The sequence below is a fragment of the Cydia amplana genome, chromosome Z (assembly GCF_948474715.1).
Source record: "Cydia amplana chromosome Z, ilCydAmpl1.1, whole genome shotgun sequence".
NCBI classification, from domain to species: domain Eukaryota; kingdom Metazoa; phylum Arthropoda; class Insecta; order Lepidoptera; family Tortricidae; genus Cydia; species Cydia amplana.
Genome location: NC_086096.1, coordinates 22305340 through 22331161, shown reverse-complemented (window position 1 = coordinate 22331161; position 25822 = coordinate 22305340). Strand labels below are relative to the sequence as shown.

The window sequence follows — 25822 nt, the reverse complement described above, 5'->3', positions numbered from 1 at the left end:
GATTCCCTAAAATGGGAAAGTGTAGGTCTAGAAAAAATCGGTTATCGCGCTTTTTTCGCGTACTTTTTTTTAAATATGTGATATTAGGTGAGTTTAACTTGTACTACGTCCACGGCGTGAGTCCAATTGATTGCAAATCTTTTTGAGATAAACGTCCTTCGTCCAGTTTCACACGGAGTCTGAAAAGGTAACACACAATTTTACCACATTTAGATAGCAAAGACGTACCTAATTATTTTAGAAAATCTTACACGAAGATCTATTTAAACTTAAGAATTAGCATCCAAAGGTAACAATTAAGAACTTGTGATTTTAACCTTTCTTCATTGTGTTTGATAGACCATAACTCGGGCATGAATTGTGGTTCCATCGTAGTGAGGAAATGTTCTCGCCAGTACTGCTCTAATCGCAGAAGACCCTCGTGTTTCAGGTGATACTCTACTACTCTCATGCCGTGGCTCTCTTCTTCCGTTTTAATGGCGCTATGGAATTAAAATACAGTCATGTTAATCACAAGGAAATTCTTACTGCTTTTACGAAGTAGGTTTACTCGTAGTCCTGATTTAGAGTTTCACGATTTTTACTCATTATTTACAAGTTTCACAACTACGGGACTTAATCGCGTAAAATTAAGTTTTAAATTTACCTCCGACGTTTCGAGGACGGCGGCATTGTCTCCGTGGTCTTGGACAAGACTGGCACAGGGTGCGCAAGGGCCGACTTCCATTTGATTAAGATTTAATATGCCATTTGTTGCTCTAGCACGCTCTCTAGAGCGTGAAAAGACTAACACACAGGACACAACTGCCGGCATGCCGCCTGGCCCGCTCGGCTTATGAACGATAAGTCACTCATAAGATTACCTAGATTCCGGAAAACAACATATGTGTGGCTCTTAGAGATTCCCAAAACTGTTGATTTCTACTGCAGTTGTCTGTTTTTGTGAAAACTTTCTTGGTTCATGCTAGTAGTAGTAAACTTTTTACTGTACAAAAAGACATATTAAAAATAACAAAAAAAAATAGTAATAAGTACAAAGGCGAACTTATCCCTTTGAGGGATCTCTTCGTGGTGTAGGGTGAGATACATACGCTTTCGGGCCGCTGGCGGCAGCCTCCTCCAGCAGTTCCGTCGTAAGCTCCCCGCAGCGCGGGTAGTGCCGCAGCAGCACCGCCTCGAGCGCGCGCCGCCGCGCCTCCGCCAGCGACTGGGCCTGCTGCAGCAGGGCACGCGCCGCCGAACGTATTTTCCTGAAACGAACACCAAGCTTAAAGCTTAATCACATGTTGACCACATGAGTGTGATAACTGCATTGCAGGTACAACTAGAGAATCGGCGGAGCTCTAACTCATAACACTTGAGAATAGGGAGATAGACCATTTAATAGTATTTTATGCAACCGTTGTTTAAAAGAGTTTAAGGGATGATTTCGGGGATAAAAACTATTCTATATCTTTCCCAACATCTCCATACCAAATTCCATCTACTCGTAAATCGGTTCAGCGATTATCGATTCCTCATACAAATTTCCATCCCAGCCCCCCTTTTTCTGGGATAAAAAGTATCCTATGTCCTTCCCCGGGACTGGACTCAACCTATCTGTATACCAAATTTCAACTAAATCGGTTCAGCTGTTTAAATGTCAAGAGGTAAGAGACAGACACACTTTCGCATTTATAATATTAGTATGGATATCATGAACCATAAAGTTTACTTGGTATTGAAGTCGTAGCTGGACACAGCCTTGCCGTTAGCGAGCGGCGCGTGACACTTGCGCGCCAGCATCTCGCGCATGCGCAGATCCAGCGTGTTGGAGAGCTGGTGGCAGCGTACGCACAGCAGCACCACGTCGTGCGACGAGTGGTCCTTCATCACCTCTGAAATAACACTTGTACTGTATTACACACACCTGTATGTACAAATGAGGTTGGAATAGTACACTTAATAATTGCAAAAAGTGAGGTCAGTATTTACGAGGACCACGAGTCACCAACGACTCATAGAAGACACTTGATGACGGGACCAGAGGGCCTACCGCCGATACCGAAATTCGCAACCTGCGGGCATATTTATGTGTCATTCTAATTACGCCTTAATTGGAGTAAAACAGAAATATGCCCGCATTTTGTAAACCTCGGTGTTCGCGATAGGCCTTCTGTAGACTGTACCTACATAATTACACTTGCGCACCTATAGGTACAATAAACGAGGTTTTTTAATACTTTTGTGAAATAAATCACAAAACAAATATCGGTTACACATTAAAATGTTGCACTTTACCGTTACGAATTTTAGTTTTTTCGGTTTACGACAGTCAATTTGGACATGGCAGTGAGACTATCATTCAGCCAAATAATCATAAACCTTTTTAGTGAAATATTGTCCTATATTTTTTTATGTAGGTATATCAGGTGTACCTATTTGGGTAATTTCGTAAATTGGGTACCTAATCACCAAAATCATTAAAAATACTAAAACTATGGTTTCAGAATATACGGGTGGATCAACAATTTTTGTTCTGTCCCATCTGCCAGGGGGCAATAGTAGCACCACCACAGTTGGTTGGTAGATTGCCCATTATCAAAAGGGCTCATAACTATTACAAAAATGCATGTTTTATTTGGAAAGAATTAAGGTTAAAGAATGACACAAGAGAACGTAACCATGGCAACGAATGACAAGAAAACACATGAACTTACCGGGAAAATACTTTCGGTACTCTCTAGGTACGACATTTTTTCTAATGTAGGAGTCGGTGCTGCCGCACACGACGCACTTGTTCTCCTTGGCGAGGCAGTAGTAGCGGCCCACGGCGCCCACGGAGCGGCCGGCCGGCTCGAATCGCAGCCGGACCGTGAGCGGCGCCTCGCTCACCACCGCGGCCAACTCCTTCTCCACGTACCTACACGAACGAAACGGCCGCAGCCTTCCATTAGCCCAGGGGTCGGTAAACCGCGGTTTGCGAGCCGCATCCGCCCCTTTGAAGGCTACGATTGCGGACTGACGAAGGTCTTGAAGAGTCGTCACCCAAAACATAAATACATAAGTGTTTGTTTTGGGTGACTTGACTCTTAACCGGTTATGGGGCCCAAATTTAGTCGCCTTGGGATGTAGACCGTACGTATATGTATTACGTAGCGGAAACTGCCGACTACTATTTTATTACCCACTTTTCAATATAAACACAATAGTTACAGCTCGACCACTTGGACAGTTGTGATTTTCTAGTAAATGAAGCTTAGTTTTAAACTAAATTTAAGTATATTTTTTAGTTATGAACCGACCAGAGTAACCATGATACATAGGAACCAGTGTTGCACGCAGCAGCTAAACCTTTAACGACAACATAATCAAACTATGACTGGTCACTAACCGTATGAGTCAAACGGTATTGAGACATGACATGAGATATGGGGCTTAATTACCAGAGGGCTTTCTTTTTGTCACAAGTGCAGAGCAGCTCCCCATCGGGCGCCTGTAGGTAGCAGTTGTTGTACAGCGGCCTGGTGCGCGTCGCGTACGGGTACCTCTTGTTCAATACTATATCTTCTTTCTTAACGATCTTATCCTTTTTCCTGATGATAGAACATTTGATAAGGTTAAATATGTTATTTTAATATGATATCAACATTAAAATGCTCAAAGGTATCATCGGAATGACAAAGAAGAGAGCATAGTGTTTTACTAATAATACCTACTTATGAGGGCTTATTGTATTATATATATATGTATGTACATATGTAGGTACGTAATTCTTACCCATTTGTTTTCTGATTACTATCATGCTTTGTTTTAAAAGCAACATCTGCAATATCCCGACATAAATCATTAACAGCTTGTTGTGAATGTTTGTTCGTCTTTCCAGTAAGCCAGTAAGAGCCGCGTGCCCTGCAAGTATATTCACGTATTAGTTTCGCAAATATTTTGATAGCCACATGTGCATCAGCCGCTGCATAAACTATTTGTCTGTCTGTCAACTGCTCAGCCTCCCAATCACTGCAACGTATCTGTAACAAATATAGGGTATTTTTTATGAATTTTATGATGCACAATCTTACAAATGATCTAGAAAATAAATAACATAACAAACTGGTACTTAATATAGAAAGTTTATTATAATGGTTAGTTGTTGTTGTTGCCAGCAGTGCCGGGCCCTGTCTGTATGAAGGTGAGTTTTGTTATTGCGATAAATAAGATGTGGATTAAGTTCAGGAAGGGAATCTAAGTACTTGGTACACGGAACTCCCACTGTGGCACATGTTAATATGTTTCAAACAATAGAAGGAGTATGGCCACATGAGTTGCATTTGCACCTATTGAGTGTAATGAGCAAGGGGGTTACACCTTTACTATGTAAAAGAAAGAATAATTTTAACCATAGCTTCTAGGATGTAGTGTGTTCTATTACCTTCCAGTGTTTATCTAGAGTGACTTGCAACAGTGCTTCAGAGAGGCTCGCTAGACCGCCGGCCCTGTGCCCGCAGGCGCGAGCCAGGTGGCGCACGTCGAGAGAGCTCTTTAGTTTAGCCCCCCAGTCGTGGAACAGATATTTTGCGTCATCAGAAGGAGAAACACCTACTTTGTAGATGGTGTTATCTTCAAGTAATGCCTAAAAGTAGAGTAACTAGCTATTATGTAACAAACATGTTAATTACTATGTATGCATGCTATGGCTGTCCCTTTTAAAGAAAAGCTGTACATATTCATATTACCATACAATTCGCACAATCCTGACGTTTCGGACGTGACATTACGTCCGTGTTCTCAGGCAGACTAAATAATAAGGCAAATAATAAAAGTAAGTGTACGCGATTAAGTCCTGATTCAATTCTATAAATAATGGTAGTTAGATTTTTATTATGAGCCAGCAGTCACATGATCAGCAATATAGTTAATAAAAATATATTACGTATAGCCAACACAGTAACTTATTGTTAAACATCAACTGGTTTCCTACTTTTAATGAGCTAGGGACAGTTTTCATTTGATTTAACCGGAACAGACCACAAAAGCCATCAAGGGTAGACAGCTGCAATAGTGCGACGGGCTGTCTCTTGCGACCCACAGTCACCCATTCACAGTCAAATCCTATGGCATTATGATACAAACACTTCCTGAAACACATTTTTTTTATTAGTGGAAGTAACTAAATATGTACATAGGACATAGGTAGTAACACGATGAAACCTGGCCATGCATGATGCGGTAAATCCTTTAAAATAAATATACATTTTCAAGCCTGCCTTAATAATTTGTGGTTATCAAACTACATAATAGTAAAATTAGAAACATATTATAAAGTTAGGATGTCTGTGACTTTGGGCGTAAATATTTTACAGTAGGCTAGCAGTGGTACAGTGGTAAAAATAGACCAGTTGTACCTAATTTTAATTTTTTTCATGGTCTTCTGACAGTCTTAACCAAATTTCCCAACCCAAAAAAACTGATTGCATTCAGATTGAGATAGTTCTGAGGTGTTTTAACTTTGATGAATTAGACTTTTTGACATAAAAAGCTTCCTATATAAAAACAACTTTTAGTGCTTGGAGTAGAAAGTTTTCCTGACTATCTCAAGTAGAAGAGAGTTTCAAAAAGTATGTTTTTGGTAAGATGACATTCTAATGAGCAATAAAACAGCTATGAAAATATAAATACAATTGTGGCATTGTAGCATGAAGCGAGTGAAGATTATCAAAAATTCTGGATAAAGATTTTTATGGAATATATTCTGTGAAACTCATAGGAGCCCATATATTGTAATAGGATTGTGTTTTTATTATAAATTAAAATAATTACAGATTTTAAAAATAAAAGAACTGCTTGAATATGTGCATTCGATAAAAAGATATACCAGATCATGCATCAGTTTCATCTTGAAGAACAATCCCTTCCTTGGAGTTTATTTTCATATGTTACTTGATATACATTTGTATCACAACCGGGTCTTATCTTATTGTTTTCGGGGGTCCTTGTGGATACACTTCGATATTTTGTGCAATTACCCGGGTCCGGGTCACAACGTCTTCTTACAAAGTTGCAACTCCCTCAAACGAAATAAAAAGTTGTTCGAGATACAAAATTTCAACACCTATTTAGGGGATTCCCCTTAGAAGATGAATAATTAAAAACACTGCAATTCATGCAATTCCTTCTCTTCGTAGTTCGAACTGTCCAAAGTTTTTAATCCCTCCATTTTTTTTACATGGTATAAGAGTATCCACAAAAAAAATAAGGTTATTTTACTAATTACTAACCTTCTAATTATAGTTACCGCGCTATTGCATGCCTCTTCATTAGTAACTATTGAAACATTCATATAATGGAAAGCCTCCGAAGCTTTTCTAATCCTCTGTTTATACTTTAAAACAGTATATACAACGGCCGCAGACAATACTGTAATTATTACGGTTGTTACACTAAAATTATGTTTTAAGATCGCTTCCATATTTTAAGTTTTAACATCCAGACACTTAATTTCATATTCAAGTAAATTCCCTTTTTAGACGTTGTTAACTTTGTCATAGAAAAATAAGAAAATAAAACAATAACAACGTCTAATATAAAAAATACATCTACAACCTACGTGAATGGTGAACACAATGTGAACACAAGTCAATAATCAATAAGTCATTGAAGGGAGCCCGAGCCACCAAGGAGCCACTAATACCAATATGGCTCCTCTACACGATGGGCCAACGCCGGCCACTCCAAGGGACGCAGCTACGCGGTAGAATGAGATATCAATATCACTTGCTCCCTGTAACGCATAAATGCGTCCCTTGGAGTGGCCGGCGTTGGTCCATCGTGTAGAGGAGCCAATACACAACCAAATAATGCTCAACCCAAGAATGTACAGCCCAATAATTGGCGTCCATGATGGACGCGTATTATTGGGTCGTGAATTATTGCGTTGAGCATTCTCGGTCCGCGCAAGTTTGGTCCGGGTCGATAATACGAAGCCACTCTTTTCAGGCAATAAAAATTCCCATAATTCGCGTCCACTAATTTGAGTCCCTTGGCTTTCAAATATTGGGCTGTGCATTATTGGTACAGGTCGAGAAAGCCCGACCCAATAATTGGAAGCCAAAAACCAGAGACATTATTTTTTTTAAGGGAGTTGGCTTCGCGCCGCGATTAGCGCACGAGTGTGGAGGGGGCTTTAGAGGGCTCAAATATCACCATAAATCTTAAATTGGTGATTGACGCCAATTTCATTTCTGATCAAATCGGTCGATTTGATCATCCCGTCTGGACACCGCTGGTAGTATGACTTAGTGCTTTAGCCTGGTCAGAAAGACGCTGAAAAAAAAGATATGTTTTATCAGTGTCACTGTCAATGTCAATCCGGATCGGTCGGATCGGATCATTCCGAGCAGCTGAGCAAGTTTACTTATAAATTGATTTTTTATCGGCAGTATATATGTAATTTTAATAGAAGTTTAAACTTTACAGAGGTAAATATTTTTACAATAAGCTTACTGTAGAACATACATGTTTGTAAATTATTTTAAAATTCTATTTTGTTTAGATGCTGCGTGCAGTCGTGTTAGGCTCAGGTTTGGTTACTATGATGCCGTCGGTGAATGCTGCTACTCCAGTTAAGAATGAGCCAAACGAACCAACGAGGCCTGCGCCAATGAGGCCCTCAGAACTACCAATTTATGAAGCACCTCATGCTGAATACGCCGAGTATGTATTGTTTCGGACACTAGCGCCTGTTATATAATCCTGTGAAATTGATTATATACACAGGTAACAAGAAATAAGTTTACATCCGTTATATTTATCGACTGACGATATTTGTTTGTTGTACCAGATTTGAAGAAGCCAAAAGACATTCAAAGAAATCTGGCTACATAAGGACCGCCCTCCAGGGTCCCGTGCGCGTGGTTCGCGAACACATACAGACGGTGTGGGCCCACACGGACTCCATCAACAACGCTGTGCATGACAACTTTAATGAATTCCAAGACAGGACTCAATGTAAGAAGTACTATGTATTATGATATCAACTTTCAAAGAACATTTTATTAAGTACAGTCAGCATCAGAAGTTGCTAAGTGGGCGAGGTGTTCAAAATGATCTTGACTCGACTTTATTGTTAAGAGAATAAGATCATGTAGAGGTAATTTTGACCACCTTGCCCACTTAGCAACTTCTGCTGCTGACTATCCTCCTGAGTCCCTGAGGCCTTTATAAAGGATTTAATCCAAATCAAATTTTGGATTAAAATAAAATAGGTACAAGGTTCCAAATTCAAAACTGCAAAAATGACAAGTGGGACTGCAAAAATGACAAGTGGGGCTCAGGAGGCTATACAAGTAAATTACCCAGTTAACTCTACTTCTATCTGAACCACATTAAAAATGACTAGTAGAGTCATTGCGCTTGTTTTCCATCCATGCTTTAGTTTTTGTCCACTTGATGCATTATTAGCAAGTTATATATCATTTTAAATTTGCGACTTGCAAAATATCATTTTTTTGTATTTTTTAGATTTAGATATATTTTTAAGACATTAAGGATTGCAATAAGTCCAAATTTGTCCAGCAATGTAGGTTTAGAGCTGGAAGAAAACTAGCTCAATGACCTATGTGATATGTTACAATAGGGAGTGTAGATAAAATAATTCTACATTATACTTAATTCATTTGATATGTCTACGAACTACATGGTATCTCAAAAATTTCAGCTCTCTAACATTATCGAAGCCAAGGGTTCAAAATACGACGGAACTTGCTGAGAAAAGATAGGCAACGCACTTTGTCTTGTCTTGGGGGGGCACGGCGCTGTGCCCCCATATTATGATGCTAATAACACATTCTAGAAAAAACAATGAAGATTTAGTTTTCATACTCCTTAAATGTCATGATATCAACTGGCAGTAAAGTACCTAATCAATCACTCACTCGCAACGCTCTGCTGCCTGCACCATCACTCATGTGCGTGCAGTCTGCGGCCTTACTGACTATAAAATAGTAGATTGTACAACAAGGGCATAAAACATTTATATCCGAGACAATTTATAGGCGCAGTGAGGACCACTATAGTCGAGGATAAAAATTGACATTATGCCTGAGTTATACACTCTACTTTTCACTTCGTACATATGGGGCTACTCTAGTGCGTAAAATAGCACTTTTCGTGCGATATCGAAACTTTAAAGTGCCATATGTACTGTAAAACGTTGTTCGATACACGTGCGAATAGGTAATTCGCAACTCGTGTCGATTTAAAACAGTCCCTTCGGTCGTGTTTTAATTTATCGCCACTCGTTTCGAATTTCTTCTTTTTCGCACTTGTATCGAAAATAACTATTTTACACAGGTCCTATTTGATTTCAGGGATTGTTAGATATCTCCGTGAAGAGGAAAATAAGCAGGTTCGCAGCGGTGCCGTGATTATTGGCGGCCTCACGGGATTCATCTTTGGACTTCGAGGAGGGATAATAAGGGTAAGTAATCACTGGTTACTAACCAAACAAACCTTTAGCATTTTTATTTATGGGTCCAAAACAAACAAAGAAAATATATAGGGTCTTTTTCCGGAACCCGAACATACACATCCCCTAAACACTTGATACGTAAAATTCTAAATCATAATGTGTAGATAGAGACAATAGAAGCTAGCATTGCTACACAAATGACAGGTCATACTAACTAAGGTAACATTTATTTATTTATTTACATACACACAACCATCGTTACAGGCTAGGTATCCTAATTCGACAGTATGGAATTTGACACACAAGAGAAAAAAAAACAACATAGGTACATTATTACAAATTACAGTAACACAAAACATATAAAGTGGCCTTTGTGAATTCGTTCAAAGAACAGAAAAACAAATCTAACTCAATCGCTACTCGATTAGGGGTTCGAATTGCGCGCGTAAAGGGGGCCTGGCGAAGGAGTTGCGTTCGAGCGCGCGGCTCGGCCTACAGAGGGCCTACCGCGAACCTACCTCCCTGTCACACTTACGTAAGAATTTACAAGTGCGACAGAGAGGCAACACGTCGAACGTGGTTCGCGGTAGGCGCTCAGGCTCGGCCGCCGCCGCCGCCACACATACCGATCTGGTACGTTCAAACGCACCTCTGCCAGGACTCCAAATGTTGTTAGGAAATAGACACAATAGGTAGATCTACAAGCCACAGAAATCCTATCGAAATACAATCATAATTCACCAAGACCCTACTGACGCACAGACTAATAATAAAACGCTAATTGGACGTATTTTTGCAAAAAAGCTCAGTCCTCAAAAAAATATAATTTAAAATTTAAATGAATAACTGGTTTTTGACATTAAGTTATTCCCAGAATTTGATGGGAACCTTCTCCTTGAATTACGTCCAATAATGCAAACTAATAAGAATACATAAGCTTTGTTGTACAGGTGGGCTGAATAGACTAGCGGTACCTCTTTTCAAGCCTTAAGCATCGTAGAAACCTCAACCTACCATCTTACATGTCCCTGTAACTTGTTCCAGAAAGTCCTCTATGCCGGCCTGGGCACCACAGCCATGGGTATGATTTGCTTCCCCGAGGAAACAAAAGAGTTTACCAAGAACAATGGAGTACTTGCAAAACAGTATATCAACATTGCATACAACTTTCTGTATGGAGGTAACTGTTTTTTCTCATATACAATACATATATAGTTATTTACCTACTAAGTGATATTAAATTTAGTTGTTACAAACATTCAAGTACTTTCTCAGAATTATATCATTTATATATTTAAAAATGTTTTAAAAAAATTTTTAATACAGGGTGGCCAAATAAGAGGTATACACTTTATTTTTGAAATTTTATTCTATAAAACATAAAAAATATTAAGTATTCCTTGTTAAATATAATATGTAGGGTCAGCAATTACACATGGAAAATAATGTCAGACAAATGTCCACCTCTAGCAGCATGGCAGATGCGAACCCTTTTCATCGCGTTTTCATCACTTTTTCACACATTTCTGGCGTTATCTCAGCGACAGTGTTTCAAATATTTTGTTTTAATTGCTGAAGGTTCGTTGGCCTATTAGCATAGACAAGTCCCTTTAGATAGCCCCACAGAAAAAAGTCAGGAGCTGTTAAATCAGGCGATCTTGGGGGCCAGTCAATGTCACAGTTTATCGAAATTAATCGACCGGGAAACGTTATTTTTAATGTTTCTATTGTTTTTAATGATTAAAACACGTTGTTCCGTCGTAAAACGCTCCATAATAAATTTGCCGTATCTACACAAACTAATTTTCATGCAATAACTGTCATACTTACCGCCAAAATAAAATGGCGGCAAAAAAAGTTGTATACCTCTAAGTTGGCCACCCTGTATATTATAATAGCCAATGTATTTTTTATTGTTTGTGTAGTAAAGCCAGGTGACCCACAACTGGAAGTTCATTTCCCTGAGCTGTCGTTTCCCAAAAACTTTTCGGAGTTTGTGGACTTGAGCGCCTCAGTGGCTTCGTCCGTGAAGCAGGCCGTCATGCCGCCGCCCACTAAGGAAGCAGCTGATCCTAAAGCAACAGAAAAAAATAATTAGGTGGAATTTTCAGTCAAGTACCAATTTAAGCATGAAAATGGGTATTTTGCTTTGTTATTAAAACTTGTACGTGTTATTTTTTCATGTTTCTGGTTTTATTTATGTTAATGACTAGGTACCTATATTTTATTATGACACAGTGGTAGGCTCACGCTGTTTTCATATATGCTTCCTTTCAATTAACTATCATCTTTTTTTTTTGATATCGCTGTGTTGCGTTTGTGCTATGCGTGGTTTACGCTGTGGCGATTTTTTTATAACAACTTATAGAAAACATAATTATATAATGTGGTAATAAAACCAGTTCACGAATAGTATCTGTCTGCTTCTTTTACTTTGCTTATAATATCTACAGACTAATCATATATAAAATAGATAAATTGGTTCTAGTTCTGCTACTTTATTGTATGTAATTTAATGAAGTATTTTTAATGCGTTTCATTTTGAAGGTTTGATACTCATAGGCGGTCAGCGGACACGAGCCCACGGTTTGGTGGTTCGACCGCTAGGCTTTGTTTATAAACGACTATACTATAAAGCTCTAAAGCCATTCATGTTCATTACTACTGCCTTCAGTATTCGTTACTTTGACGTCTGCTTTTAGTTAGTTTAGTTTTAATTAGGTATATGACATTAATAATAAAGGATACCTAACGTGCTAGAAGCATAACAACTCTTCATATTTCTATATAAGCGCAAGCTAAAGCTAATTTTTAACTCCATTTTCTAGAGATTTATCATGATTAATCGCCTTCCAACAAAACCGCACATAACTCACTCAATTTCAGTATCAGGTTTACCCTAGCTATGTATCTCTTGCTTTCTCTGGGATGAATGCTGAAACGATCTTATCAGCACCCATCATACTGACTGCATTTAGGTCAGGCAACGAAAAGGTATAGAGGGAAATGCTTGGACACATTTTTTACTAAGTAACTTTGTTTGGACTCGTTAGGAGGTGAAAATATCAAAAGTCGCCGGCCGTAACCCTTGAACGGGGGTGGGGGGTTTGATTTAAAGGTCCCATTTTTCGGTTTTTCGCTTATAATATCTTAGAAACTATGCGTCCTTGTGACATGATCATTATACAAAATGAAAGCTGATTAAATTTGCTACAAGTTTTATACAGTCGAGTTTTTCGATAGGTATCTTGTTTAGTTTTTGAGAAAGCCGCTCTTGAATGTCTATAATTTTGCATTAAATTTCCATCAATATTATTCACAGTGCTCACGAGGAAAGGAACCCGAAAGATTTTCAGTGTAGCAGATCTGCGAAATTGACTCCACTCCACACTCGCGTTCGCGGCTTCGTGCACGAGTGTGGAGGGCCCTATACAAGCCCCCCTTCAGACTATTGCGCGTGAATCGCGGCACGACTTCGCGGAGCGAATATATCGCGACGTTGACGTATGACTCCACACTCGCAAAGTTCTCGGTGATTTCGCAGTTTAGTTCGCGCCAAGATGGCTGAAAAGCATCAGCTGATCGACTTAACTGTAATTTATCTACGGCAATGATTGCTGATGCTTATGATATCGAAAAACTGTACTAAATAAAACTTGTAGCAAATTTAATCAGCTTTCATTTTGTACAATGATCAGTCGTTAGAACGCATAGTTTCCGAGATAAGTATAAGCGAAATACCGAAAAAGGGACCTTCAAATCTCCCTCTTTCCCCGGCTCATTAGCTACGGCCGGGGACTTTTGATATGTTCACCTCCTAAGTAGTTCAAACAAAGATACGAAGTCAAAAATTGTGTTCCAAGCATTTCTCTCTATACCTTTTTTTGAGAATTCGTTGCCTATAGGTATATGAATAATTTTGTGTTATTTCTTGTTATCATCAGCGATTTTTTGCCACAATTTGCCGCCCCTAATATCTCGCCGCCCTAGGCTCGAGCCTACTGTGCCTTATGGGAAATCCGCCACTGGATCTTTAACATAGCTAACATAGGTACCATTCGTAGGCCTTAATGCTACGAAATACATTTAAGGCCTACCAACAACGGGTGACTTTCAGTTTCTTTAAAGACACCCTTTCTTAAAAGTGAGTACCTATCTACCTAAAGTGCATGAAGTAATAGATAATACTTATTGACCGAAGCGTAGCGAAGGTCTACGTTTTGACTCGGGCATTTTGCTTTTGTATGTCCGGATGTTCTCCTCTACAGGTCGCAATTCTTAACCGATTTTCGTGAAATTTTGTGACCGAATTCTATGACTAAATAAAAAAAAATTGTCGATCCGGTTTTTGGAAATTTTTCAAAATGGCGGAGTCGTGATAGCTCCCGCCTAAACAAATAGTCGTATCGGTATCATAAGAGTTTATTCTTTTTGAGATATGTTTATAGATTAAATGGCCAAAAATTCAGAAAATTTGTATCGCTGGTTTTGGCGGTATTTAGATATTTAGTTTTAGTTGAGAATCAGTAGCTAAATTTCGTCAGCTTTATTAAGAACTATAATGGCGTATTTTGCAAACGTTCGCTTTTTTTGTTTGCATCGGGAGGTCCCTGGTTCCATCCCCAGTAATTGTATACTGCTACATAACTTTTTATATTTAAATTTCGTAGTTGTTTTTTTTTTTGATAAATGAAAAATTTCGTATTTATCAAGCGCGGGTTAAGCGTATTCGTTTAATTTTTGGTTGTATCTTTATGTAGTTTTTAATTTTTTGTTTATATTACATGTACTATATTTTAATAAATATTTAATTTTTTGCCATACATTTATTCAGTTTTAAACTCTGCTCGCGGGGTCTACAGCTCACAGAGCCACTAGTTTAACGGATTAGTATCCTCTAAATAAGGTTGTTAACCAAGGGTATAAAGTGAACCATATCACCCGAGACGAGATATTTTCGCGCTCGAACGAAGTGAGTGCGCTAATAGTTCGAGGGTGAGATTGTTACTTTTACCCGAGTTAAACACTACTTTTCATTTCGACTATGAGGAAAGTCAAACAAAAGAACATATTTTGACGGTAAGAGAATTAGCGCCATTTACATTTTGATCAGAAAATAACATTAATAGTAATTTATTAACAAATATTTATGTCTATGCCATTGTAATATTGTAATTACATTTAAATAATAAATACAAGTACCTATAGTTAATCAAACCAAATTGTCAGTAAATAATAACAAAAAAAAATTTACTCATCCTTTTCTTTTGGGTGCTAGTGCTAGTGTAAGAAACAGACAGTATGATTCTCTCTGTCTATGTTTGAAATGAGACAGTCCTTTGACAAACTTTAGTATAATTTCGATACCACTTGGTCTGAAAATGCGGAAGGCGGAAGCTAATATCAAGCATAGATATCGCTTACGGCTACTGGCCACCCTCCATCCTAGGAACAAAAAAACTTTTATATTATGCAAACTCCGTATGATATGACTAACAGTTTTTTTCTGGCCCACTTCATTTCGCCCGTAAGGCGCATCCTTGACCATCAATAATGGAACTACAAAAAAATTATACATTCACCACCTAGCTACGGGCGTGGCCGATAACATGGATTTCCCGGTATGTAGCGAAAATGCTTCGTAGACGCAAAATCACAACGTATAGTGATTAGCGCTGAATGACACACCAAAATTTGTATCGTACAAAAGGCATAAGGTCCACCGATAGACAGTGTTGCTTTGCTCATTTATAATTAAAACCTTCTGTTTCAGTTACATATGACGGCCTATTTGTGACGAGGAAATCTTTGCTACAACTACAATAACCAAGAAATGTACTTGTATTTAGTTAAGATAGTCTCTCAGTGTCATTGAAATAAAACATCGCCATAATCATAAACCAAGTTTTTTATTTAATGATCCATAATTTATACTTGAATTAAGCAAATATCATTTCTTCCCGTCTCTTTTTAGTGACCACAGTGCCAGGCTTATGCTGAGCCTCAGGGTGATTCATCAGTTCTGGTGGGCATGTAGAAACGGAGCTCTGAAGTAGTACTTGCTTAAGATCATAGAATAAGGCTGAATCTTCCTTTGTCACAAATGAAACTGCTTTGCCGGTTTTACCGGCACGACCAGTACGGCCGATACGATGTGTGTAGTCCTCAATCGTTTTGGCCATATCATAGTTAATGACCATGCTAACATCCTTGATGTCAATACCACGACCAGCAACGTCAGTTGCCACAAGAATGTCTTTAGTTCCGTTCTTAAGACTTGCCAAAGCGAAATCACGTTGCTCTTGGCCTTTCCCCCCATGTAGCGTGCAAGCGTTGAAGCCCAGCTTCTCGAGACCTTTAGCCAAAACATCAGCTCCTTTCTTCTGGTTCACGAATATGATTATTGGAGGTTCAACATTACGTTGCAATATCTCTGTCAGCTTCCTACGCTTCTCGTTTTCACCAATCATGTAAACAACTTGTTCTGTACGATCAACTGGCTTTCCTACAGATCCTATGTAGACAATAGCTGGTCTTCTGAGATAGCTCCTGGCTAAGCGCTCCACAGCGGGGGGCATTGTAGCTGTGAACATGACAGTTTGTCTGTATTTCTTTTTGGAATTATAATTTGCCAGTAATACAGAAGCATCTTCAGCTGCATCACTGTCAGGTTTAATATTGGACACGGGCATATATTCAAGAATTTTCTGTACATCAGGCTCAAAGCCCATGTCTATCATACGATCAGCCTCATCCAATACAACATAAGTGCAGCGATTCAAAACCAGGTATCTATTTTCCAATACATCAATGAGTCGACCAGGTGTAGCAATGACTATTTCACAGCCTAACCTGAGCTTAAACCCTTGGTCCTCTCTGGACAGGCCTCCTACAACAACAACTGAAGTGATACCTAAGGGCACTCCAAACTTATTTGTTTCTTCTTCTATTTGTTGTGCCAATTCTCTTGTAGGTGCTAAAATAATAGCATAAGGTCCTTGATCAGCATCTTCCAATCGTTCATTCTTGGGCAGGGACTGAATCCAAGTTAGCAACGGTATCAGGAATGCCAATGTTTTACCCGAACCCGTCTCAGCTACACCAATAATATCTCTGTTCTGCAAACCAATAGGAATGGCTTGACGTTGAATAGGTGTAGGGCTCTTGTATCCCACCTTATTAATGATGTCCATGACATCACTATGAAAACCAGCTTCTTTCCATGATCTGATGGGATTCGCAATCTTCCCACCTTTGAGAGTAATGTTATAATCTTCTCTGAAAATTCTCCAATCCCTTTCAGTCATTTCATCTTGATCTTTCTCTGACCAATGTCGGTCATCCCATTTTTGTTTATCTTCCTTCTTTTTAACTTTTTTGAGACGAAGTTTCTCTTGTTCTTTTTCTAATTCTGTTCTACGTTTTTCAAGAAGATTTCCATAAAATTTACTATGATCTTTCTTTTGTGATTTAATGTCAATACCAGCTATGTGCCCACGACCAAAGAACTGCACTTGATGTCTATCTTTATACAAAGTATTGTAATCATTTGATGTATCTTCAGAAGCATCCCAGTCAAACACAAACTTGCGATCATTTAGTCGCCTCACCCTCCTCTTCTTTTTCACAATGCCGAGATAGCGAGCCTTTATGGCTTCTTCTTCCCGTTCTTTATCTTTGGTTTTACCATATTCTTCATTCTTTTCTTTTTTGTCATCTCTACGATCTGTTGTTGACTTTCTTTCATCATACTTACGGTCCCTTTCCCTCTCTCTGTCTCTGTCACGTTCTCTCTCCCTGTCTCTTTCACGCTCTCTATCTTCCCTGTGCTTCCTATCTTCATCCTTTTTGGAGGGCCCTGTAAGGTCAATAGTCGTTATAGTAGGCTTAGCCACATTAGCTCTCAATGCCTCAACTTGTTCCCGACGTCTCTCTAGAGCAAGTGCAGCTCTCTGTTCTTTTGTTAGAAAAACTGGCTTACTCCTTGCTTCTTCTTCAGCTTTTTTCTTAGCCAGTAATTCTTCCAAAGACAATGGTTCACGTTTGACTAGTTTTGGGATTTCTTCCTCCTGTTTATTTTCCTGAGAATCTTCATTCAATTTACCGTCGTCTTTTTTACCTTTAGGCTTGTCTTTATCTTCATATCTTCTCTCCTTTTCCTTTTCTTTTGCGTCTCGTTTCTTTGGGCTTCTGGATCGCGCGCGATCTTTTCTATTAGGGCTCCTCGAGCGGGCACGATCTTTTCTGGTGGGGCTACGAGAGCGATCGCGATCTTTTCTTGCGGGACTTCTAGATCTCTCACGACGTTTTGTCTTTTCACGATGAGACTCGCGGTCGTCATAACGCTCTCTTTCACGTCTCTCCCGAGATCGCGACCTGCGCCTATCCGGGCTCCTTTCCCGAACCATTTCTAGTAAAAATTATTTACGCGATTACCGTTATCTCATGAAACTTTGATCACATCACGAAAATAACCAAATAGTTGTGAAATAATCACTGAAATCAGTACTGTAATACTCCTCAATGCAGTAGTAGTACTCTCACTCTGATCTGACAGAACAGGCGCAACATGGACGCTTCGTACGTACCATAGAAGGTAGCATCCTATAGAAGTGGTCTACGCGTGCCTCCGTGAGGGACAAAACATATAAATTCGACCAATCATAGCGTCGCATTATGGTGGGCAACAAATGAATTCGACCAATCACGGTGGTCAATTTACGGTGGGGAATAAAACAAGATGTGAGACTGTGACAAGGACAAACAATAATAGCGCTTTCGCTGCTACTCCTACTGAAAGATACATATGACTATCCCGTTCTGTCAGTTATCCCCACCACTCATGCCCAATCCAGTTATACTAGATTCATGGTACGTACAGAGCATGTATAGATTTGGTATAGATCAACTCGCAAGGACCAACATAAAAGTCTTAACACACTGTCGCACCGCATCGCGACCTTGGTGCGCCGCACCCATAAGTGAGAGCGAAAAACAGATATCTCTTTCTCGCTCTCACGTGATTGCGGCGTTATACTTACTTTACTCTTTGGTGCGGCGCACCGTGACTTTGAACAGTGCGGTAATGTGTTATGGCTTTAATAGTACTAACACACTGTCGCACTGATAGTGTGCTACCACCATGCTACCACTTTAAAGACTAGCAACGAGCAAGCCAAAAAAAAGGTTACAAAAAAATGTCTTGTCAATGTCATCCATGTCATGTCATCTCATCTAAAATCTATCTTTTTTCATAGTGCAAGTGCTGCATGCATAGTCGTTTGTAACGTGGTGAATACTAAAATTCAGATTCTGGATTTTCTATGCAAAGTTAGCTTTAGTTAGAGAGGTTAGTGCCATTACATTATAATCCGTTGTATTTATTTAGAAATATTTTTTACTTGCAATTTTGATTGTCACAACCTTTGTGACGGCGCTGAACAATTACAAAGATAGTGAGATTCACAATTTTCGAATCAATATTATTTTTTGTTTTGCTATAAGTCACTTTCAGTAATACATAGACGTTGTGAGTGTAATAAGGAGTAATGTCCGGAATTCGCACCGGACGCGTGAGTAAGCATAGGAGAGGCCATCGTATGAAGACTCGGCCAGGTATTCCAATATCGCATGCTAGTTTTCGCTTTTCACTCTCGTACACCGCGGGTATTGATTTCTGCTTGATGATTTTCATTTACGTAGTGAGCAGCTTATTTTATAAAAGAAGCAAAGCCATACTCAAAACTTACATATATTTAAATAATATCCAGCTACTTAAATACCTTGGCCCTTGTAACGTGGATGCCTTGATAGTTAATAATGACTTACTAACAAATTAACTTGACTTGATCCAGGATCATGAGGTGCATGATGTGCATAGAGTGATGGTCTCTTAACTCAAGTTGGGAGCAGTTGAGGTGTCACTCCACTCACTGCTGAAGACTCTCTGGGATGAAATGGTACACCATCTGGATATATTCTATATTTATTATTGACCCACCCACCTTCCTTACTCTGCTTGTTTACTTGCATAATTATATATGTACATAGAGACATGTTTATTCCTTTCCTAATAATAAGACCTCAGTGAGTCTTCAAACTAAGTACCTACATTTGTCCAGAATTGTATTCACAAAGGTATTTTGTAATAAGTTAAACCATACCTATGGTAAAGTTTGTTATTTTGAATACAAACTATGCTATGCATGTATTTTTGTTTAATTTTCATTATGCATGTTTTAGACTACTTGTATAATATTTTAGGTACATGACTTAAAGGTCATTTTAGTGTTCAGTACTAAAACATAAATAATAGAACTTTAATGAGATTTTGTCTACACCAGCTGCATTAGGAACTTTTTTAAATAAATATATACCTACTTAGCCTTAACAAAAGTTTTCTTTTGATTGAGTGTCATATTATTACTTTAAATGTCCTCAATAACAACATATTAGAACATTTTCCAATTGTGGTAATGTTGGTTGTAATGGGCTGAGATTGAAAATGTTTAAACTTTAAAGGCCGCCAGACATTTATTCATGATTTTGAGCAAAACTTGTTTAGTGAATGAATTCAAAAATGTATTTGGCAGTTGCTGTATGGTTGCACAAATGTTTGGAGGAGTGTGGGGTGTACATATTTTGGTGAGCTATGCAAAAGCATGAGGTGTGAATTCTATGTGTGCATAATGTGATTGATCCTACATCAAAATGGGGCCCAATGACACAGTCGCAACACACATGATTGGGCAATTGCAAGCATAATATTATTTAAAAGTATTGTTAGATGGATAGTAACAAACATAAATACATACAAGTGAGGGGGAGGGGGGCGAAATGCGCCTGCGGCGTTCTAAGCCTTACCTTTAAAAATATTGAAAACTGCTTATTTATTTACGTGATAAACACAAATATTTGTTCCTGACTCATGGGTGTTTTATATCTATATAAGTATGTATTTATCTATATAAGTATGTATATCGTCGCCTGGCACCCATAGTAGATGCTTTGCTTAGGTTGGGGCTAGGTTGATCGAGGTTGAGTAGTTGTAAGATGTCCCCCAAATATTTTTTTATTTTTATTTGAAGGTAGGCGCACTCACACAGCAGGCGCACTTCGCCCCCCTCACCACATTTACTTTTTGTCAATTACTAGCGACCTGCCCTACCCCAGCTTCGCACGGGCACAAACACAAAACCTTAGCAAATTATATACTTACCTAAACCTTCCTCAATAATCTCTCTATTGGTGAAAACCGCATGAAAGTCCGTTCAGTAGTTTTTGAATTTATCGCGAACACACATACGCACAGACAGACGCGGCGGGGGACTTTGTTTTATGAAGTTTAGTGATTTATATAAAACATGGTACCTATACATATTCTCTTTAATTTGGGCCAACAGAAAGTTTAAGAACAATAAGTAAATATGGACAAAATTGCTTACAAGTTAGTAATATTGAAATATAAATAATTTACCTAACCCTTTAACGCACCAGGTTTAAAAAAATATAATTCAAGCCTCGTTGCCTCTAAGCAGAGATGGGCATCATTCGAATAAACTTTTATCGGAATAATCATTCGAATAAACAATAATTCACGATATTTTTATTCGCTGATGATTCATTCGCGAATAATTCAACCGCGGATGATTCATTCGCGAATAATTCATTCGCGGATGAATCATTCGACCACTTTTCAAATGACGAATGATTTATCCGTTATTTCATTCGAATAAATCCACGAAGAATATTTAAAATTTTTGGCCTATTCCATTTAAATAAACAACACGAATAATATCACGTTTCATATGACTTGTTTTTACTGTATATTTGTTCAGAAGTTAAAGATTGTTAAGGGTGAAAAGATAAGCCCAGGTAGTATAATAAAAAAAGGATAAGCGTGAACAACGAATTACTCACACACAAAGTTAGTAACTTTCTGGCCTGACCTAGAAAGAGATAGCTGTATAATAAAAGAGTGAGAACACCAAATTTTCTTACCAGTTGTTTGCTTCAGAGTAAATCTCACAACTCATTTATATTTAGGTAGTTGCATTGCATATCACAGTTGCCAATCTTTCCGAACCGTGAAAAGTTAATAAGGTATTCGAATAAACAAATTATTCGTGGCAATTCATTCGACGAATAAATTATTCGCGGATTTATTCAAATAAGAATAATCATCCGACATTTTTATTTGTCATTCGCGATAAATTTTGTTATTCTTATTCGTTATTCGTCATTCGAATAAATTTTGCCCATCTCTGCCTCTAAGTCCCAAAAATTCTGCATAAGAATAATAAAATAAAATAAAAGATGATGATGGTCATTTTTGCAGTATAATATCCAAGGGTGCGGACTATCATGAGTTAACAGATATTTTAACTAACAGTGAATGTAAACACAAGGTTTTAATACAAAATAGATGGCACGCAAATGATAGATCCACTATATGAATTTCTACTCTCACTTAATTGTTGTCTTATTCAAACCAAGACTGTTCTTTTTTAGGGTTCCGTACCTCAAAAGGAAAAAAACGGAACCCTTGTAGTCTCTGCGCGTCTGTCTACTGTACGTCTGTCACACCCTATTTTCTCGAAAACTATTGGACCAATTAAGTTGAAATTTGGTACACATATGTAAGTTAGCGACCCAAAGACAGACACGTAACGTAAATAAATGAATTATAAACATGGGGGCCACTTTTGAGGGGTAAATGAGAAAGTTAAAAAATAAAGTTTTTCAATCTATATCGTGTTACATATCAAACGAAAGAGCTCATTTTGAGAATTTCAAAAATATTTTTTTATAGGTAAGATGTTATTTAAGAAAATACCAAAATAGTTCTTTACCTATAGATGACAGGAAAAGCTATTAGAAATGTGCAGTCGAGCGTGACTCGGACTTAATGTACGGAACCCTTGGAACGCGAGTTCGACTCGCACATGGCCTGTTTTTTTTGTTTAATGCCTGCACCTACTACTGTTTCTGTTTAGCCTGATGGTTGACTGGTAGAGAAAGGCGTTAAGTCCGCCATTTGTACTCTATTTGTTATATTGTGAAATAAAGTTTAAACGCAAAGGCCAATTATGATGATGATTTACTTTTAAGGCGCGAAGAAACCCTCATCCGGAATGCCGAAATATTAGTGTTGCCTCTTTTTTACTTTCCTTAAATAACACAAACAAAAGTGACGGAAACATATTTGAAAAAAATCCATAGCAATTTGTGCAGGTATACTACATAGTTATTCAGGCAGTACAAGTGCCACACAGATTTGGCTTCTCGGTTGCGGATTCTGGTAACAACAATAATATTGTCCCGTCATTATTGTCTCGGCTCGAGTTCTTCCGAGCTATAATGACGCAGGAGATGCTTCGTGTATACCTTCACATAAATATGTTTGTGACACGAATAGCTCTTCATCACACCATTGTTTTGTTCTGTCAAGTAGTCATTATCCCAGTTAATGTGAATGCATGTTCTGCTGGACATTGTGTCGTCTAGTAATTAGCATAACAGAAACGAATGCCTTTACTAGTGTTAGTCAACTTAAAGAATTTGTATTAAATGATTACATGGCAAAATATTACCCCAAGCAACTATTTTGCCTACATTTTGGGATTAACAAATTTGTTGTGCATCTAATTGAGACATACCTCCGTGGGTCACGTAGATGTCAAATCTGAAAAATATATTTATTCTCATTATAATATCATAATCGAATACCTTTAAACGAGCAATTCTTGCATAATATGTTTATTTATTTATATATATATATATATATATTTCGGGGATCTCGGAAACGGCTCTAACGATTTCGATGAAATTTGGTATATGGGGGTTTTCGGGGGCGAAAAATCGATCTAGCTAGGTCTTATCTCTGGGAAAACGCTAATTTTTGAGATTTTATATGTTTTCCGAGCAAAGCTCGGTCTCCCAGATATTATCACTTAAAATAGTTAAAATTATAGGTACCTACTTTTATTGAGTAGGTAGTTAAATTTACGGTGCAAAAACCTTAAAGCCAGGAAACGAATAATTTATTGAAAAATATTTTTGATTATAGCTATGTATGAAACTTCAAAATATTATTTAATTCTTATCGTAAGAAATAGCTACCAAAAATATATTTTAAAACGGTCAGATGAAGGCGGATGAAATCATGAAATGTACAGATTGTTTAACCTTGTTAGGGTTCCGTACCTCAAAAGGAAATGGAACCCTAATAGGATCACTCGTCTGTCTGTCTGTCCGTCCGTCTGTCACAGCCTATTTTCTCCGAAACTACTGGACCAATTAAGTTGAAATTTGGCACATATATGTAAGTTTGTGATGTAAGTTAGCGACCCAAAGACAGACACGTAACGTAAATAAATGAATTATAAACATGGGGGCCATTTTAGGGGAGTAAATGAGAAAATTTAAAAATAAAGTTTTTCAAACTATATCGTGTTACATGTCAAATGAAAGAGCTCATTGTAATAATCTCAAATATATTTTTTTATAATTTTAGGATTAATAGTTTAGCAGTTATTCAAGAAAATAGGCATACCTACAGATGACAGGAAAACCTATTAGAAATGTGGAGCCAAGCGTGAGTCGGACTTGGTACGGAACCCTTGGAACGTGAGCCCGACGCACTTGGCCGGTTTTTTTATATTTCAGATACCTATAAAAATTACATTTTGATATGGCCAATTTGTCCAAACGAGGTGTCATTTTATTTTAGTATAGGATTGGTATTGGTGCAATCTTGTCTGAGGAAGCCAGGGGGAAGCAAATTGGCCAATTGAACTGTCATTTTAGTAGGTATAGCACTACCGGGTACTGAACGCTAAAATTATTTTAAGTACATGGATAAAGTACGTATAACCTTAGAAATAGTACATACAGTATTTTTGTATGCTCACCGCTCCTGAGCAGTGAACCTATATTAATTGTTTTGTAAGAATGATTTAGTTATGCATACTTGCATAGTTTGAATAGTAAGTACTTAGGTATGTAGATTATGATATTTTTAATCACCTTATATGGTCTCTTGGATTGGTGAATTACCTCAATTTGCATACGAATACATCTTCTAAGTTGTATAGTAAGTACGGTCAAGGTGTTAAATATTGAGACAGATAAAGTGCCAAAGATACATTGTATATACGACCTTATTGCCACTACATATTTGAGGCAGTTTATCCGTGTCGTCACTTAATACCTTGACTGTACATCGTCATTCATCATAGTAGGTACATATCGTTGGATGTTGTCGGTTGCCACTTAACAGTCAAATCTAAATGTAAATTATTGATGAGAACTTAATTTATGTTTCCAACATTCATATTTATCTATCAAACATATTATTGTATATATATATATGTGTATGTATATATACAGATATAATACCTATATATTACAAGATCCCTTTTAGTGTAGAAAATACATCTGGTTCCTACTCTAATATGGGTTATTTAAATTTCTACAAATAAAGTAAATTATTGTGCGTTTCAGGTCTGAGAATGATGGCAATTATGCAAGACAGAAAGAGTGAGGAAGTTCCGAAGGAATTTCTCGAGACTGGCAGGACGGGGCGCCGGAACGCGATGCCCGACATCCTGCACCCGCAGGGCGCCGAGTGCACCACGGCCGACCTGCCCTCGCGGCTACAGCAGCTCGCGACTACCGGTAACTAAACCACAGACCTGCCCCCCGGGAACGTTTTAAACGTTTCATCCCGTTTTAAATATTTTGTTAATCAAAATAAGATTTTAATTGTTGACTTATTACTGGACAGATAAATTTGTATTCTGTTACAGATGTTTGTACTCATTTTATATGGTTGTCTTTTCAGATCCAGACAACCCGCAGCCATGTTCATCTAAAGCAGAACTCGAAATAAGCAAGGAGGAGGATTCGATGGGCAAGAAAGACTGCAGTTGAGCTGCGTTCCTCAGTCAAGAGTCCCATGTGGACGCTAAGGGACTTACCCAAAGCTAGAGCAATCTCAATCAGGTACTAGTGTAGCGATGAGGACATAGCCTTATCATGCTTATTAGGAAGGTTTGCCAATAAGTCGTAGTAGTTTGTAGCGACTTATTGCATTGCAGAGTTCTGAGCGACGGAATAACACTAGGTGGGCACTTTGTCGGATATAATATAATCGACATATCATAAAACAGTCAACTAATTTATATGAAGATTATTTATGTTGGTCTTTAATGTTTTAAATTGTCATTGGTTATACAAATGTTTTTAACGTAGTATGCAACTTATGATGCAATTGTTTCATGTTGTAACTCTTTTAATCGTACGTAATTTATAGGTTAGGGTACAAGTGTTTTTTTTAATACATATATATGCATGATACTATTTTAAAGTAATTTG

At 38.1% G+C, this 25822-nt stretch overlaps 4 protein-coding genes across 4 annotated transcripts; 2 read left to right on the top strand and 2 right to left on the bottom strand.

The window, feature by feature from the left end:
• Positions 1–83: 83 nt before the first annotated feature.
• LOC134661046 (exonuclease 3'-5' domain-containing protein 2) lies at positions 84–6493 on the bottom strand. Its single transcript, XM_063516945.1, has 10 exons — positions 6255–6493; positions 4958–5114; positions 4409–4609; positions 3760–4007; positions 3426–3575; positions 2700–2902; positions 1715–1877; positions 1092–1250; positions 318–482; positions 84–179 (listed from the first exon to the last, which is right to left on the bottom strand). Exons 1-10 carry the CDS (start codon positions 6443–6445, stop codon positions 104–106), a joined length of 1713 nt encoding a protein of 570 aa, XP_063373015.1. The 5' UTR covers positions 6446–6493; the 3' UTR covers positions 84–103.
• Positions 6494–7500: 1007 nt separating this feature from the next.
• On the top strand, positions 7501–11627 carry LOC134660782 (MICOS complex subunit MIC27). The gene is made up of 5 exons (XM_063516571.1): positions 7501–7689; positions 7817–7983; positions 9345–9454; positions 10490–10625; positions 11371–11627. Exons 1-5 carry the CDS (start codon positions 7529–7531, stop codon positions 11541–11543), a joined length of 747 nt encoding a protein of 248 aa, XP_063372641.1. The 5' UTR covers positions 7501–7528; the 3' UTR covers positions 11544–11627.
• Positions 11628–15335: 3708 nt separating this feature from the next.
• LOC134661064 (probable ATP-dependent RNA helicase DDX23) lies at positions 15336–17961 on the bottom strand. The gene has a single exon (XM_063516962.1). It carries the CDS (start codon positions 17851–17853, stop codon positions 15385–15387), a length of 2469 nt encoding a protein of 822 aa, XP_063373032.1. The 5' UTR covers positions 17854–17961; the 3' UTR covers positions 15336–15384.
• Positions 17962–18811: 850 nt separating this feature from the next.
• LOC134661663 (uncharacterized) lies at positions 18812–25822 on the top strand. Its single transcript, XM_063517815.1, has 3 exons — positions 18812–19060; positions 24950–25123; positions 25290–25822. The coding sequence occupies exons 1-3, from the start codon at positions 18994–18996 to the stop codon at positions 25376–25378; spliced, it is 330 nt and encodes a 109-aa protein (XP_063373885.1). The 5' UTR covers positions 18812–18993; the 3' UTR covers positions 25379–25822.

What these genes read in the sequence shown, in the direction of transcription:
- LOC134661046 (XM_063516945.1), bottom strand. Translation starts at nt 6,445, where the DNA reads ATGGAAGCGATCTTAAAACATAATTTTAGTGTAACAACCGTAATAATT. An exon ending in GCGGTAACTATAATTAGAAG is followed by an intron (nt 5,115 to 6,254) that starts GTTAGTAATTAG and finishes AATGTGTTTCAG; the next exon opens with GAAGTGTTTGTATCATAATG. An exon ending in AGTAATCAGAAAACAAATGG is followed by an intron (nt 3,576 to 3,759) that starts GTAAGAATTACG and finishes TTCTATCATCAG; the next exon opens with GAAAAAGGATAAGATCGTTA.
- LOC134660782 (XM_063516571.1), top strand. Translation starts at nt 7,529, where the DNA reads ATGCTGCGTGCAGTCGTGTTAGGCTCAGGTTTGGTTACTATGATGCCG. An exon ending in CCTCATGCTGAATACGCCGA is followed by an intron (nt 7,690 to 7,816) that starts GTATGTATTGTT and finishes TTGTTGTACCAG; the next exon opens with ATTTGAAGAAGCCAAAAGAC. An exon ending in TTCGAGGAGGGATAATAAGG is followed by an intron (nt 9,455 to 10,489) that starts GTAAGTAATCAC and finishes AACTTGTTCCAG; the next exon opens with AAAGTCCTCTATGCCGGCCT.
- LOC134661064 (XM_063516962.1), bottom strand. Translation starts at nt 17,853, where the DNA reads ATGGTTCGGGAAAGGAGCCCGGATAGGCGCAGGTCGCGATCTCGGGAG.
- LOC134661663 (XM_063517815.1), top strand. Translation starts at nt 18,994, where the DNA reads ATGTCCGGAATTCGCACCGGACGCGTGAGTAAGCATAGGAGAGGCCAT. An exon ending in TCGTATGAAGACTCGGCCAG is followed by an intron (nt 19,061 to 24,949) that starts GTATTCCAATAT and finishes TGTGCGTTTCAG; the next exon opens with GTCTGAGAATGATGGCAATT. An exon ending in ACAGCAGCTCGCGACTACCG is followed by an intron (nt 25,124 to 25,289) that starts GTAACTAAACCA and finishes TTGTCTTTTCAG; the next exon opens with ATCCAGACAACCCGCAGCCA.